The 17,220-nt window shown below is 39.3% G+C and overlaps 1 protein-coding gene across 19 annotated transcripts in view; it reads right to left on the reverse strand.

Annotated features, from left to right (window-relative positions):
* FGGY (FGGY carbohydrate kinase domain containing) overlaps positions 1 to 17,220 on the reverse strand; it is a 452,310-nt gene that overhangs the window by 399,621 nt on the left and 35,469 nt on the right. For all 19 annotated transcript variants that reach the window (XM_074005584.1, XM_065521686.2, XM_065521719.2 and 16 more), the window contains exon 3: positions 2,091 to 2,202. In XM_074005584.1, coding sequence (XP_073861685.1) covers positions 2,091 to 2,202 — 112 coding nt within the window. The remainder of the gene's footprint in view (positions 1 to 2,090; positions 2,203 to 17,220) is intronic.

The raw sequence follows: 17,220 nt of genomic DNA on the forward strand, positions 1-17,220 counted from the left end.
GCCAGAGTAAAAATACATAAAGAAACACGTATTTTAGATCAGATGATACAAAATCCTTGAAGCAGGACTCTTAGTATCTAAAGTCCCACCCAAAATCAGGCTCTCTAACATACCTCTTGTGCTTTATGGAACCCAGTTCCCTCTAACTCTGCCCCCAATGCCACCCGACTCGTGCCAATTGCTCTCCAAACTTTTAACTTCCGGGACGTAACTCCTGGCCTCCACACTCTGCCTCTAAATCTCACTATCAGCAGTAAGAGACATCTGATCTATGGCATCCCCAACAATCACCTGACCTTTACTTAAATAAAGCCCATAAAAGACACACTGACAGCCTCCCAAAACGGCCAGGTCTGTGGCTGGCCACATCTTGTAATTAGTGAATGCTTGCTGCTGCAGAGCTGACGTTTGCTCTACCCATTTTTGGTCTCTGCTTTCTGAAATGGCTCAGAATGAGGCTGCCCTGTCCTGGGCCAGAACAGTGCCAACTGGGCCAATGAATAGCCACCAAGAACAAGAACCATCCTGATTCATCCTTGAAGCCCCAGCATTTGCTAAGACAGGGCTTGGCACACAGGAGGTGTTAATAAATGTCACAAGAAGAGGGAAAAAAGTGTGTGTGTGTGTGTGTGTGTGTGTGTGTGTGTGTGTGTGTGTGCGCATGCAGAAAATGGTCATTACCACTGTGCTCTAATCATTCATCTATTTGCATCCATTTTCAGCACATAGTGATTATGATTATTTATAGTGATCACTTATAGTGAAAAGTGATGCAAATAGATGATCATTTATAGTCCTTATAATTATAATAATCACTATTTCATACATTAGGTCCATAGTAGTGACCGGAATATTCTCTTAAAAAATTCATCATCTGATGGAAGAAACTTTTCTGAGCATTTTAAGTATCAGTCTCTCACTAAATTCTCACAGCAAAGCTACTGATTCATTATTCAAATTCTTTCAGAGAAGAAAACTAAGAAACACAGTTAAGTGGCTTGCCCAAGGTGTCCCAGCTCAGCAATGGCAGAGCTACAATCAGAGTCCCCGCCTAACTCTAATTCCACTGTGTACCAATGTACCCTACTACCTCATAGCCAACAGTTAAGAAAGATGCTGCTGCAACAGTGTCCAGAACCAAGCGTTCTCAAACAGAATCTAGCCCCAAATATGTTTGCAATGGCTATCTTGGCAACAGCCGACTGACAATGCCTAGCGCTGGCCCCTCCCTTCAGATGGAGCATGCAATTTCCAGTGCAATGAGCCTCCACTGCTCCCTAATGTCTTCTGCTCATTACAAGGTTAAATATCAGTTGAAATTTATCTTCACACATGTGCAGCGGTTTTTCTCAAGCGAGGCCTATTACTCATTTTACATTACCCATCTGACTAATATATTAATTATTGCATTAATGTATTAGTAGACTTTTGGGTTTGTAACCCCAGTACTAGCGTTATTGGCTAAAATTCCCCAAAAGAGACAACCTTATTTGCTGTGAAAAATCTCTGATGGTGGACCCAAGTGGCATTTTACGTTTGAAACAGCTCATTTCTGTACTCACAAGTGTCTGTTAGGACATCATTTAATGTGAATGTCTTTTGGTCTGGCTATTGAAAACAGAGAGGCCATCTGCTTCTAGCTTCTGTTTGTCACATGGCCCTGTCTACCATGTTCCATTTCCTTTCAAAGGACTTGGCTCATCCACTCAGACAAGCATGGAATAGGAACGTCGTATACAAAGAAACTGCAAGCACTGACACTCTCTTCCCAGAAAACATCAAAACCACCTGTGTGTTTCAAGGTTACTTACTCCTAGCTAACAATCTCATGTCCTTCCTTTACCATGTTCTGCACTGTGGCTCTTGAGTTTTATCAAGCCAAGTCCCCCTAATCCAGCCTCAACACCAACCCACTCATACCAACTGCTCTCCAAGCTCTTGACTTCTGTGACATGATCTGTGTCACTTCACTCTACCTCTAAATTTCACTATCAGCAGCAAGAGACACCTGCCCTCCTGTTCCACCTGGGCCCATTGGATTAATCAGGCAAGTCTCCCACCACTGGGAAAAAGAAGAGACATGGTCTTACCTTCATGGTTGACCGGTAATGGGCGAAACTGCTTATCCAAAACAACCAGAGAACACGTGGCATCAAACCCAAGTCCTCGAATTTGGTTTAAATCAATCCCTTGTACAACTTTCTGTTTTAAAAACAAACAGAAACATAAATTACAATACCAGGGTCTCAAAAGATTGAAAACAGTTACAACTAGAAGGAAGGACAGAATAGAAAAAAATCTTTACAACATAAAACAGATAACAGTATCACTATAATACCAAAAGATCCTATAAATAAGAAAAAAAGAACCAAACTAATTGGAAATTAAGGCCAGGCATGGCGGCTCACACCTGTAATCCCAGCACTTCGGGAGGCCAAAGTGTGCAGATCACAAAGTCAGAGTTCGAGACCAGCCTGGCCAACATGGTGAAAACCTGTCTCTACTAAAAATACAAAAATTAGCCAGGCATGGTGGTGTGTGCCTGTAATCCCAGCTACTTGGGAAGCTGAGGCAGAATTGCTTGAACCAGGGAGACAGAGGTTGCAGTGAGCCGAGATCACACCATTGTACTCCAGCCTGGGCAACAAGAGCAAAACTCCATCTCAAAAAAAAAATAAAATAAAATAAAAATAAAAATAAAAATAATTGGAAATTAAGCAAAGGAATAAAAAGTCACTTCATAAAATAAAAAGAAATGGTCAAAGAGCATATGAGAAGATTCCCAACTCCAATTAGATAAGTACAAACAAGAAGATACCAAACTGTTTGCTTTTCATATTGGCAAAAATATGAAAGATTAATAGTACAGGCTGTTATTACTTATCTGAAATGCTTGTGATTAAAAGCATTTCAGATTTCAGAATTTTTCAGATTTTGGAATATTTATACATAACATAATGAGATATCTTGAGAATGAAATCCAAGTCTAAACACAAAATTCATTTATGTTTCATATATACCTTACACACATAGCCTGAAGGTAATTTTATACAATACGTTTAATAATTTTGTACATGAAACAAAGTTTATGTACACTGAATCATCAGAAAACAAACACGTTACTATCTTAGACATCCATGTGTGGTGTCAAAATGCCACTCAAAAAGTTTTGAATTATGGTGCATTTTAGTTTCAGAGTAGGGTTACTTAACCTGTATATGGTAGTAGCAGTATATGCAGAAGTGGACCTCCTTGGAAATTATTCTAACAATGTAATTATTGAGAACAAAGTTTGGAGAATAATTTGACATTTATTAAAATTAAAAATGCATGTATCTTATTAGCAAAAGTAAGTAAAGTTATATATAGAAGGATAGAGCACTGCTCAGACTATTTGAGCTTCTAGCCATTGCAATAAAGCGAGAAAAGTAAATTAAAAGCATACAGATTAGAAAAGAAGTTAAAGTGTCTTTCTTTGCAGATGACGTGCTCTCATATGCAGAAAATCCTAAAGAATCTACAAACTAAAAAAATTACTAGAACTAATAAGCAATTGTAGTAAGATAACAGCATGCAAGACTAACATATCAATGTCAACTGGATTTCTACTTAATAGCAACTAAGAGATCAAAAATAAAATTGAGAAAATAATCCCATTCACAATAGCATCAAAAAGTGAAATACTCAGTGTGATGCTAATTAGATATCAACTGGACTGGATTGAGGGATGCCTAGCTGGCTAGTGAAGCACTGTTTCTGGGTGTGTCAGGGTGTTTCCAGACGAGATTGACATGTGGAGTCAGTGGACCAGGAGAGGAAGAGCCACCCTTGATGTGAGTGGCCACCATCTAATCAGTAATAGGTGTGATTAGAACAAAGCAGGTGGAACAAGGGGGATACTCAGATTGCTTAACTTCCTCCCTCTCTCCCTTTTGCAGTGAGGCACCTTTTCTCCTCCTGCCCTTAGACATCAGACTCCAGGTTCATCTTCCTTTGAAGTCTAGGTCTTACACTAGCAGCCTGCCTGGGGCTCTCAGGCCTTCACCCTCAGACTCACTCAGGACTGCACTGTTGGCTTCCCTGGTTTCAAGGGTTTTGGACTTGAACTGAATCACACTACTGGCATTCCCTAGCTTACAGATGACCTACTGTGGAACTTCATATTTTTAATCATGTGAGCCAATTCTCCCTAATAAACTTTGTTTCATATATATGTGAATATATACATATATGTACATATACATATATATTTCCTACTGGCCTTGTCCCTCTGGAGAAACTTGACAAATACATTCAGGAATTAACATATCAAAAGAAGTTCAAGACCTATACTCCGACAACTACCAAACATTGCTATAAAAAGCTAAAAATTGGAGAAATATGTCACACTCATATAATGGAAAATTCAACACTGTTAAGATGGTAATCTCTTCAAATTAGCCTACAAATTCTACACAACTCCTATTAAAATCCTAGCAGGTTTCCAAACACTGCATGTTCTCACTCATAAGTGGGAGTTGAACAATGAAAATACATGCACACAGGGAGGGGAACATCACACACTGGGGCCTATCAAGGGTGCGGGGCAAGAGAAGGGAGAGCACTGGACAAATACCTAATGCACGTGGGGCTTAAAACCTAGATGTTGAGTTGACAGGTACAACAAACCAGCATGGCACACGAATACCTATGTAACAAACCTGCACGTTCTGCACATGCATCCCAAAACGTAAAGCGAAAAAAAAAAACTAGCAGGTTTTATTTACTTATTTATCTACTTATTTGTAGAAACTGACAAGCTATTCCTAATATGCATATAGAAATGCAAAGGACATAGAAAAGCCTATGCATTTTTGAAAAGAAACAACTTGGAAAACATATGCTACCTGACTTCAAAACTTACTATAAAACTACCATTCCTAAGTTAATGTGGTATTGGTATAAGGATGAATTTATAAATCAGTAGAACAGAGATGTAAGAAGTAAACCCATTTATGGCAATTGGCTTCGGTCAGTGTGCCAATACAATTTCATGGGGGAAAGCACAGACTATTTGACAGTGATGCTAGAACTATATGCCTACATGCAAAAAAAGAACTTAGACTCTTACCTTACAACATACACAAAACTTAACTCAAAATGTATCACATCCCTAAATGTAAGAACTAAAATTATAAAATGTGTAGAAGAAAACAGGAGGACATTGTTGCAACCTTGGGTTAGATGAAGATTTTATAAAAAGCAAGATCCACGAAAGAAAAAATTTTGACTTCATCAAAATTTAAAAATGTTTTTCTTCAAAAGAAACAATCAGAAAACGAAAAGACAAGCTACAGACTGGAAGAAAATACCTGCAAACAATACATATGATAATATACTTGCATATAAAATACATTTTAAAACTCAAATAATAAGAGGAAAAACAATCCAATGATAACATCGGCAAAAGATTTGGACACTTCACCAAAGAAAATTTACAAATGGCCAATATACACATGAAAAAGTGCTCAAATCATTAGTCACTAAGGAAATGCAAATTAAAACCACAATAAGATACCACTACACACTTAGAGAATAACTATAATCACAAAGACTGACAATACCAAGTGTTAGAGAATTGTGGAGAAAGTGGTGCCCTTATACATTGCTGATGGAAATGTGAAATACAGCCACATCTTACCACACAACCTGGTAACTTCAGTCCTAGGAATCTACCCAAGAAAAATAAAAACATATATCAACACAAAGAATTGTATGTGAATATTCATAGCAGCATTATTTATAATATTCCCAAGATGAAAACCAACCAAACATCCATCATAGTTTAACCAACTGTTAAATAAAGTATTGTATATCCATATAGCAGAATACTACTTAGCAAGAAAAAGGAACTACTGATATATGTAACAACATGGAGGAATCTTAAAAACATTAAGCTAAGTGAAAAGAGCTGGATACAAAAGAAAGCATGCTGTATGATTCTATTTATATAACATTTCTAAAAAGTACACCTGTAAAAACAGAAAGCGCATCTGACTAGGGATTGGGGTTGACTGCAAACAGGCGTAAGGAAACTTTTGGAGTAATAAGTGCTCTAAAACTGGAGTAGGTGATGATTGCACCACTGTATAAATTTACAAAATAACAGCATCATACATTTACAATGGCTGGATTTTATGATATATAAATCATACATCAAGCTGTTAAATACTTTTAATAAATGAGTTGAGCTATAAAAGATAAAATGGAAAGATATCCATGATATGTTAATAAGGTTTTTAAAAAAAGAATATGCAACAAATTGTTAATAGTGGTTGCCCCTGAGGGTGGAACTGCAGTAGGAGGATATAGATTTTACACTTGCTTGTATAATTTTTAAAGTTGTAGAGTAATAGATTTATCGATTAATTCTATTTTTTAATTTTTGTTTCTATGGTCTCCTTTATATAAAAAGCATGAGCGACCAGTTTCCATTAACTTAAAACATGACTACAACCTTTTAAATCCCATAAAAGTCAACTCGAAAATGTCCACCCTCATTTAGTGAAATTCACCTTAAAATATACAATTATTCAAACACCAAAAGCAATGGCAACAAAAGCCAAAATTGACAAATGGGATCCAATTAAACTAAAGAGCTTCTGTACAGCAAAAGAAACTACCATCAGAGTGAACAGGCAACCTACAGAATGGAAGAAAATTTTTGCAATCCACTCATCTGACAAAGGGCTAATATCCAGAACCTACAAAGAACTCAAACAAATTTACAAGAAAAAAACAAACAACCCCATCAAAAAGTGGGCAAAGGATATGAACAGACACTTCTCAAAAGAAGACATTTATACGGCCAACAGACACATGAAAAAATGCTCATCTTCACTTGCCGTCAGAGAAATACAAATCAAAACCACGATGAGATACCATCTCACACCAGTTAGAATGGCGATCATTAAAAAGTCAGGAAACAACAGGTGCTGGAGAGGATGTGGAGAAACAGGAACACTTTTACACTGTTGGTGGGACTGTAAACTAGTTCAACCATTGTGGAAGACAGTGTGGCGATTCCTCAAGGATCTAGAACTAGAAATACCATTTGACCCAGCCATCCTTACTGGGTATATACCCAAAGGATTATAAATTATGCTGCTATAAAGACACATGCACACGTGTATTTATTGTGGCACAACTCACAATAGCAAAGACTTGTAATCAACCCAAATGTCCATCAGTGACAGAATGAATTAAGAAAATGTGGCAGTCTGCCCCCAAAGCCACTGATTTTTAATTACTATCCAGTGATCTCCAAGCCAAGTTGTAAGGACATTCCAGGCAGAAATAGCCATACCTGTAAATGCTATAGAAACATGAACCAGCAAGGCAAGAGAGGAGTTGCAATGGCTGGAATTATGGAACTTGCCTTCAGCCACGTAGCCAGGGTGGCAGAGCTAGGATTTGAATTCAAGTCTTTGTGACTCATTGTCATGAGACCATCCTGCCTATCAGGAAATGGGTTTGGTCCTCACAATGTAAGTCTGCATTGATCAGTGTGGTGAAGGCATCTGGGTATTCACGTGGTACTGTGGGTCAAGGTACTGTCAGCAGTCACAGATGGGTCAGCAGCAAATGTTCTCCTCTAGAGCACATGTCCTTTCCACAGGATGAGTCTCTTGGGCAACCAGAAATTCTCTGATGACAGAGGTGAGCAGTACGGTATAATGGAAATAAAACAGACTCTGAGTTTGAATTCTGGCTCTACACTCTACTGGCTGTGTGACAAGTACAAGTTCCTTAACCTCTCTGTGCCTGCTGTTCACCCTTTCCCTCCCCAATCATCCGCTTGTTTTTTGTTGTTGTTTTTTTGTTTTTGAGATGGAGTCTCATTCTGTTGCCCAGGCTGGAGTGCAGTGGCGTGGTCTCAGCTCACTGCAACCTTTGCCTTCTGGGTTCAAGCAGTTCTCCCACCTTAGCCTCTCAAGTATTTGGGAATACAGGCACATGGCACTACACCCTGCTAATTTACCATGGAATACTATGCAGCCATAAAAAAGGATGAGTTCGTGTCCTTTGTAGGGACATGGATGCAGCTGGAAACCATCATTCTCAGCAAACTACTGCAAGAACAGAAAACCAAACACTGCATGTTCTCACTCATAGGTGGGAATTAAACAATGAGATCACTTGGACACAGGAAGGGGAACATCACACACCAGGGCCTATTGTGGGGAGGGAGGAAGGGGGAGGGATAGCATTAGGAGATATACCTAATGTAAATGACGAGTTAATGGGTGCAGCACATCAACATGCCACATGTATACATATGTAACAAACCCGCACGTTGTGCACATCTCCCCTAGAACTTAAAGTATAATTAAATATATATATATATATATATATATATATATATATATATATATAATTTTTCTTTTTTCCTGTTTGGAAATACCAGACTCATAATTTAGAATTCCATTTCTTACTATTTTATATGTTCCTCAAACAAGAGCATCACATAATTATTATAAATGTCTGACAAAGAAAAGCAATAATTTTTTTTCAAGTCATATTAATAAACCGCTACCATATATTTAACATCTACTATGTGTCATGTGTTTAACATACATATTATTTAATCCTTACAAAGCCCTCCAAAAGAAACATTTAATATTTATTTTTCATGAAAAACAAGTGGGGCCGGGCGTGATGGCTCACGCCTGTAATCCCAGCACTTTGGGAGGCCAAGGCAGGCGGATCACTTGAGGTCAGGAGTTTGAGACCAGCCTGGCCAACGTGATGAAACCCCATCTCTACTAAAAATACAAAAATTAGCGGGGTGTAGTGTCATGCGCCTGTAGTCCCAAATACTTGAGAGGCTAAGGCAGGAGAACTGCTTGAACCCAGAAGGCAAAGGTTGCAGTGAGCCGAGACCACGCCACTGCACTCCAGCCTGGGCAACAGAACGAGACTCCATCTCAAAAACAAAAAAACAACAACAAAAAACAAGCGGATGATTGGGGAGGGAAAGGGTGAACAGCAGGCACAGAGAGGTTAAGGAACTTGTACTTGTCACACAGCCAGTAGAGTGTAGAGCCAGAATTCAAACTCAGAGTCTGTTTTATTTCCATTATACCGTACTGCTCACCTCTGTCATCAGAGAATTTCTGGTTGCCCAAGAGACTCATCCTGTGGAAAGGACGTGCTCTAGAGGAGAACATTTGCTGCTGACCCATCTGTGACTGCTGGCAGTACCTTGACCCACAGTACCACGTGAATACCCAGATGCCTTCACCACACTGATCAATGCAGACTTACATTGTGAGGACCAAACCCATTTCCTGATAGGCAGGATGGTCTCATGACAATGAGTCACAAAGACTTGAATTCAAATCCTAGCTCTGCCACCCTGGCTACGTGGCTGAAGGCAAGTTCCATAATTCCAGCCATTGCAACTCCTCTCTTGCCTTGCTGGTTCATGTTTCTATAGCATTTACAGGTATGGCTATTTCTGCCTGGAATGTCCTTACAACTTGGCTTGGAGATCACTGGATAGTAATTAAAAATCAGTGGCTTTGGGGGCAGACTGTCTGAGTCTGAAATCTGGTTCTACCATTTCCTAGTTATATAATTTCGTCAAGTCAGATAAGCAGCTTCCTTGGCAGTACAAAAACTACTACTTAAACCTGCATCTCCCAATGATATGAGAATTCAGCAAAATAAAGTGTGATGAGCTCAACATCTGGGATCAGTGCACAATAAGTAGCAGTTTATATTAGAGCAAATTATTTGCTTCAAGTCTTTCCACATGGGACACCAATCAATCACCCAGCTCTAACTTCTACTTGCTATGTGGCCCAATCAGCTTCTGGGCCCAGAAAGTGCGTGTCCAACTTGGGTAAGCCCATCTCACACAGGTCTGCAGATAGTCAAAAGAGGACTTGGGTGAGGAAATATAGATGACTCAAACTCCGTACCACAAGGCAGGTTGGGAGTCGAAACAAACACAGGATGTGGTGTCCAAAGAACTTCCTTCTGGTGCCAACTCTACCACTTCTAAGTCAGGTAATCCTGCACTAACCCCATCAACTTTCTGAGCCTCAGTTTCCTGAGTGAGAGATACCTCCCAAGTAAGAATCAAAGGCTTTGAATGGGATCAATGGAGTTTGAAATTACTTTGAAACCAGTAAACCTTTATAGAAAATAGGATAGGAAATGCACTCAATGCCCTATTGTGTTCATGGAATGTTTTTATGTACAAAGCACAGCATGCTTGCTCTCTGTGTCATGTAAGCACATACAAAAATGACAAGCAGAAAGAACAGGAATAGAAAAAAATGGATAGACTCAAATCTTTCTAAGAATCATGGTGGGAGTAACCTTCCAGTAGGAGCAGGGAAAATATTTTCTTCAGTCTATGTTGTGAATCCCCTCTACAGACCTACAGAGTGTTCAATATTACAATCATGGCCTTCAGTCACAAAGACTCAGTGTCTCTACCTTTCAAACAGAGATCTCTCACAAGAAACTGGAAGAGTAATTGTGGCATGCATTTAAACTTGATCTGGCTAGGTAGCCACTATTATTTCCCCAGCCTTACAAGGAAATGCCTCATGATCACGCTCATCCACAGCTGAGGAACACCGCCATTCCCAACCCCTCATCCCACACCATCTAAATCATCCCAGAAAGATGACTGTCAGAGTCACACTACCCAGAAGGCCCCTGGGGCTTGACCTGGTGACCTAAGAATTCTTTTTTATATTCTTATTAATGGAAGAAGAAAGCAGCCTAGTAAGCTCATTCTATCAGCTTGGCATCAAGAGAATTTCCCTAGCTAGAGAGAAAGCACATTGCTCTCCTAAAGAATTTCCAGAGAAAGAGATTCCTGCAACCTCATTTGGTAACCTGTTCCATGTCTAACAACTGTCAACTCGTAGCTATGGGGCAGCAAACAAATATTTGGGGAAGGGATTGTGTATCACTTTGTTCTTATTGTGGGAACTGGTTCTGGGAACTGGTTCAATCCTGCACGTGTTTTAAATCAGCAAGATCAGCCATATTGGGTGGGGAGACGGTGTTTCTTAGAAACCCTCCAAACTGAGAACTGGAGGGTCAGATGCATACCTGGTTTTATCTTTAGCTCTATTCAGAGCAAGGGTCAAAGCCTGGGGCATCATGGACAGAATTCAGCTTGCAGTAGGGTTCTGAGTAGCTGGTACTGTATTCTTTTAAATCTTGATTTGAATGCCTTTGTCAGCTTTGGGGGCGTACAAGGAGTTATGCAATCACTAGTTCCCTCAGGCTCCATCACTACCTGTAGCCTACACAATTCCATCACTCACTTAGCCATAAGTCCTTAGCGAAAATAATCAAGCCCCTTCTAGGGTCAGGCTGTGCAGGATTTTCTCTTCTAGGTATTGGAAAAACAATGGAGAGAAAAACTTTTTTTTTTTTTAAATCCTTGCTCTTTTGGAGATTACATTTTAGTAGGGATAGACAATACCCAATAAATCAAATAAATTACATAGTGTAGATATAGTATACTAGAAAGTGATTACTCAGGGGGATTAGGAATGCAAGGAGGAGGTGGTTCCTATGCAAGTGAAATTTGACGATACACCTGAAGGACATGAGGAGTGGACCTCATGGAAACCTGAGTGTTTCAGGCAGGGGAACAACGAGCGCAGAGGTCCTGGGAGGGGGAACAGCGAGAAGACAAATACAGCTTGTGTTGTGGCATGCATTACCTGGAAGGCCCTTAAAGGCAGTCAATTTTGTAAAAGCTACTCTAATGACCAGTGAAGTAAATAAACTCAGTCCTAATCCTTTACCTACATGGCATCCTAGCTTAAGGATGGTATTGTCATTTGATGGTAAGAGGAGGAAATAAAGGCCACTCTAATTTATGTCAGTGACCCCAACATTCTGCCAAGAACTGAAACTCAAATAGCCTCTACCTCCTTCCCCTCCACTGTTACCAAGTCCAGTGAGGCCTGCCTTCCTAAAGCTTCTCAGTCTTAGCCCTCCTATTTATTCCTCTGCCAATAGTCTAATCCAGCCATTTATTATTAAAAATCTTATTAAGCACCTATATGTGCCAGACACAGAGAACATATCCTGAGCAAGAGAGATGTGGTCCCAGTCTTCCCAGAGTTTATAGTTTAAAAACAAAATAAAAAAAATCTCAGCCTCTGAAATTCATCAGGATGTCTGCCTCCTGACATCCTTAGTTTCTTCTCTGCCAGCCATTCTGAATCTGTGGCAAGACCAGTCAATCTCAAACTCAGGATGATTCTATAGGAGCTCCCCATTGGCTTGAGCCAGCTGTCCCACCTACCCCTCTATCACCAATTCTAGCCTCCTTTTCCTTCTTCCTATTAGAAACCACCTATTCTAGCCAGGATTGATCCTTGACATTCCCATTCAGAGCTTCTGACCATTCTATTCCTCCAGTTCCGATTGTCTTCCCTTAAGAGTTCAAGAGTCACTTTTGCCCTATATCCTTTCTCAAGTTTTCTCCAGTGGGCAGAATTAGGGAAGTCTCAATTTCTTTTCTTTTTTTTTTGGGGGATGAAGTCTTGCTCTGTCACCCAGGCTGGGGTGCAGTGCTGCGATCTCGGCTCATTGCAACCTCCGCCTCCCGGGTTCAAGTGATTCTCCTGCCTCAGCCTCCTCAGTAAGTGGGATTACAGGTGCGCACCACCATGCCCAGCTAATTTTTGTATTTTTAGTAGAAACGAGGTTTTGCCATGTTGACCAGGCTGGTCTCAAACTCCTGACCTCATGATCTGTCCACCTGGGCCTCCCAAAGTGCTCTCAATTTCTTTTGACCCTTCATGTTTTTTACACTCCCTGGGTCTAATATAAACCAGGCTCTGGGTAAGCAAAACATAGCTCCTGCCCTCCTGAAACATAAAATCTAGTAGGTAAGACATATATTAATCCAAAAAGTGAAATATTTTATTATTTTGTTTCATTTTATGTTATTTTATTCTTGATTTATAGAATGATTTTATTATTTGATAACAAAAAATGAATGATTCATGAACCACATGGAGTTCTATGAAAGAGAAGTACAAGGCACTGTGAAAACATTTAATAAGTGAAATAAGACTTAGTTGCAGGTGGTATTGGTAGAGAAAATGCTCCTTCCTTGAAGAACTAACTTTTGAATTAAGATTTGAGGCAGCGCTGTCCAACGGAACTTTCTACAATAATGAAAATGTGCTCTATCTCTGCTGTTCAGTATAATAGCCACCATGTGGCTATTGCGCACTTGAAATCTGGCTGGAGCAAAAGAGGAAGTGAATGTTTAATTATATTTAATTGTAATTACTGTAAATTTAAATAGCATTGCGGATTCAGCAACTATTGTATTGGATAGCCTAGGTCTAAGGATGAACAGGAGTTAGATATGCTGGTAGAAGGTAGGAAGGGCGTGCAGCCAGAAGAAACAATCTGGGTAACAAATCTGAGGCTAGAGGGAGCATTGCATGTTTGAGGACATGACAGAAGAAAGTGTGGCTGGAATGCAGACAGCCAGGAGAAGCATCATGAGATGAGCCAGGAATGCAAGTCGAGATAGACCATGTAGGGCCCTGAAGGCCATGTTAAGGATTCTGAGTTCTACCCAAATACAGGCATACCTCATTTTATCATGCTTCATTTTATTGCACTTTGCAGATATTACATTTTTTACAGATTGAATGTCTGTGGCAACCCTGCAGCGAGCAAGTCTATTGCTGCCATTTTTCCAACAGCATGTACTCACTTCATTAGCATTTTTAGCAATAAAGTATTTTCTAATTAAGGTTTTTTTTTTTAGATATAGTGCTATTGCACACTTAACAGACTACAATACAGCATAAACAAAACATTTATGTATGCTGGGGAACCAAAAAATTCGTGTGACTTGCTTTATTGAGATATTTGCTTTGTGGAACTAAAAACCGCAGTTTGAGGTATGCCTCAGGCATCTTTAGTATCCTTGTGCTTTGCTTTACCGCATTTTGCAGATTGCGTTGTTTACAAATTGAAGGTGTGTAAAGAAGCAAGTCTGTCAGTGTCATTTTTCCAATAGCATCTCGTGTCTGTGTCACATTCTGGTAATTCTTAACAACATTTCAAACTTTCATTAATATTGTATCTGCTATGGTAATCTTTGATGTTACTATTGTAATTGTTTTGGGGCACCACAAACTGCACCCATATAGGACGGGCAAACTTAATAGATAAATGTGGTGTGTGTTCTGACTGCTCCACAGACTAGCTATTCCTCATCTCTCTCCTTCTCCTTAGGGCTCCCTACTCCGTGAGACACAACTTTGAAATTAGGCCAATTAATAACCCTACAATGGTCTCTAAATGTTCAAGTGAAAGAAAGAGTCATAGTCTCTCACTTTAAATGTAAAGTTAGAAATGATTAAGCTTAGTCAGGAAGGCATGGGGAAAGTCAAGACTGACAAAAAGATAGGCCGCTTGCACCAAATAGTCAAGCTGTGAATGCAAAAGAAAGTTCGTAAAGAAAACTAAAAGCACTACTCCAGTGAACACCTGAATAAGAAAGTGAAACAGTCTTATTGCTGATGTGGAGAAAATTTGGTCGAGATAGATCAAACCAGCCACAACATTCTTTAAGTCAAAGCCTAATCCAGAGCACAGTCCTAACTCTTCAATTCTATAAAGGCTGAGAGAGGTGAGGAAGCTACAGAAGGAAAAGTTTGGGGCTAGCAGAAGCTGGCTCACGAGGTTTAAGGGAAAAAGCCATTTCCATAACATAAAAGCGCAAGGTGAAGCAGCAAGTGCTGATGTAGAAACTCCAGCAAGTTATACAGACGATTTGGGTAAGACAATCAATGAAGGTGTCTACACTAAACAACACATTTTTAAAGTAGGCAAAACAGCCTTATATTGGAAGAAGATACCATCTAGGACTTTCACAGCTAGAAACAAAAAGTCAATGCCTGGCTTCAAAGCTTCAAAGGACAAGCTGACTCTCTTATTAGGGGCAAATGCAGCTGGAGACTTAAGTTGAAGCCAATGCTCATTTACTATTCCAAAAATCCTAGGGCCCTTAAGAATTATGCAAAATCTACTCTGCCTGTGCTCTAGAAATGGAACAATAATGCCTGGATGACAGCACATCTATTTACAGCATGGTTTACTGAATATTTTAACCCTGCTGTTGAGACTTACTGCTCAAAGAAAAGAGATTCCTTTCAAAGTCTTATTGCTCATTGACAATGCACCTAGTCACAAAGAGCTCTGATGAAGATGTACAAGGAGATGAATGTTGTTCTCATACCTGCTAACACAACATCCTTTCTGCAGCCCATGGATCAAGGAGAAATTTCAGCTTTCAAGTATTATTATTTAAGAATTACATTTTGTAAGGCTATAGCTGCCATAGATAGGGACTCCTCTAATGGATCTAGACAAAGTAAACTGAAAACATTCCGGAAAGGATTTAACACTCTAGATGCCATTAAGAACATTCATGATTCATGGGAGGTCAAAATATCAACATTAACAGGAATTTGGAAGATGTTAATTCCAATCCTCATGAATGACTTTGAGTGGCTCAAGACTTAAGTGGAGGAAATTACTGCAGATGTAGTGGAAATACCAAGCGAACTAGAATTAGAAGTGGACCCTGAAGATGAAATTGAATTGCTGTAATCTCACGATAAAATATGAACAAATGAGGGGTTGCTTCTTATGGATGAACAAAGGAAATGATTCCTTGAGATGGAATCTACTTCTGATAAAGATGATATGAACAATGTTGAAATGACAACAATTTAGAATAGTACATAAACTTAGTTGATAAGGCTAAAGTCTGAGAGAACTGACTCCAATTTTGAAAGAAGTCCTGCCATGGATAAGATGCTATCAAACAACACTGCATGCTACAGAGAAATCTTTTGTGAAAGAAAGAGTCAATCAGTGCAGCAAACCTTAATGTTGCCTTATTTTAAAAAATTACCACAACCACTTAACCTTCAGCAAACACCACCCTAATTAGTCAGCGGCCATCAACATCAAAGTAAAACCCTCCACCAGGAAAAAGATAACAATTCACTGAAGGCTTCGAGGATGATTAACACATTTTTTGGCAATTTTTAAAAATTAAATTATGTACTTTTTTTAGACTAATGCTATTGCACACTTAATAGACTGCAATATAATGTAAACATAACTTTTATATGCACTGAGAAACTCAAAAATTCATGTGAACTTTATTGCAATATTTGCCTCATTATGGTGGTCTGGAACTGAACTTATGCCTGTAGTAGTGTGATAGTAGATGAAGGGTTGTAAGCAAAAGAGTAACATAACAAGTTAGCACTAGAGGAAAAATACCACTTCAAATGAAAGAATAGAGAAAAGAAAAATGAATATCAAGACATCAGTTAGGTTCTTAGAATAATATTCCATGCAAAATATAAAGGTATATGGTGCTAGAGAGAGAGAGAATGAATAGGTTTGACCCACCTGAGTTCTGCCTTATCACATACCACCTGGGTGACCGTGGGGAAATCACTTAACTCTCTGGCTCTCAGATTTTCAAATGTAAATGGGAATAACAACTCCTTCCCTACTTCACCCTGCAATGGCAATCAAATGTAAATGAAGATGCACTGTAAACCATAATGGTTCTATGAATATAAGGTTAACCTTATTGCTCAACCCCACATGTGGCTACTCTTTCTTCTGTCCCCCTCCCCACAACCATTACTCATATAGACAGTACAAAGATAGAATAAAATGCTACTTTACTGGCTTCATATGTGTTGTTTATTTTTCTCATAAAACTAAGCTGTTTCATCTTTAAAAGCAGCAGACTTCTTGTATACCTCTCCTCTAGATGCTCCAATGTTTAGCAAACAGCATAGCACATAGTAGGTGCTCAATAAATGTTTGCAGACTAAATGAAAGAATGATACTCAACAAACACCTGTTGGCTAAATGATTCCTCCAGTTTACCTTCTCTTTCTTCCTAATAGAAGTTTAATATGAATCATGCACTAATTTGAAATGTTCTCGCCTTTTTGGAACAATTAAGATTTGTGACTCCATAAAGGAATCTTTAAAATCATGGACTGTGTATCACCTCTATGACTCGTGAGTTTCCATAAAACTTCCTTGGTGTGCTGGGTACCAGCCCAATAAAACCTGCCAAATTCAGGGGATGTGGGGAGGAAGACAGAGAGGAAGGTTTGGAGCCAT

Source organism: Macaca fascicularis, chromosome 1 (assembly GCF_037993035.2).
Source record: "Macaca fascicularis isolate 582-1 chromosome 1, T2T-MFA8v1.1".
Classification (NCBI taxonomy): Eukaryota; Metazoa; Chordata; class Mammalia; order Primates; family Cercopithecidae; genus Macaca; species Macaca fascicularis.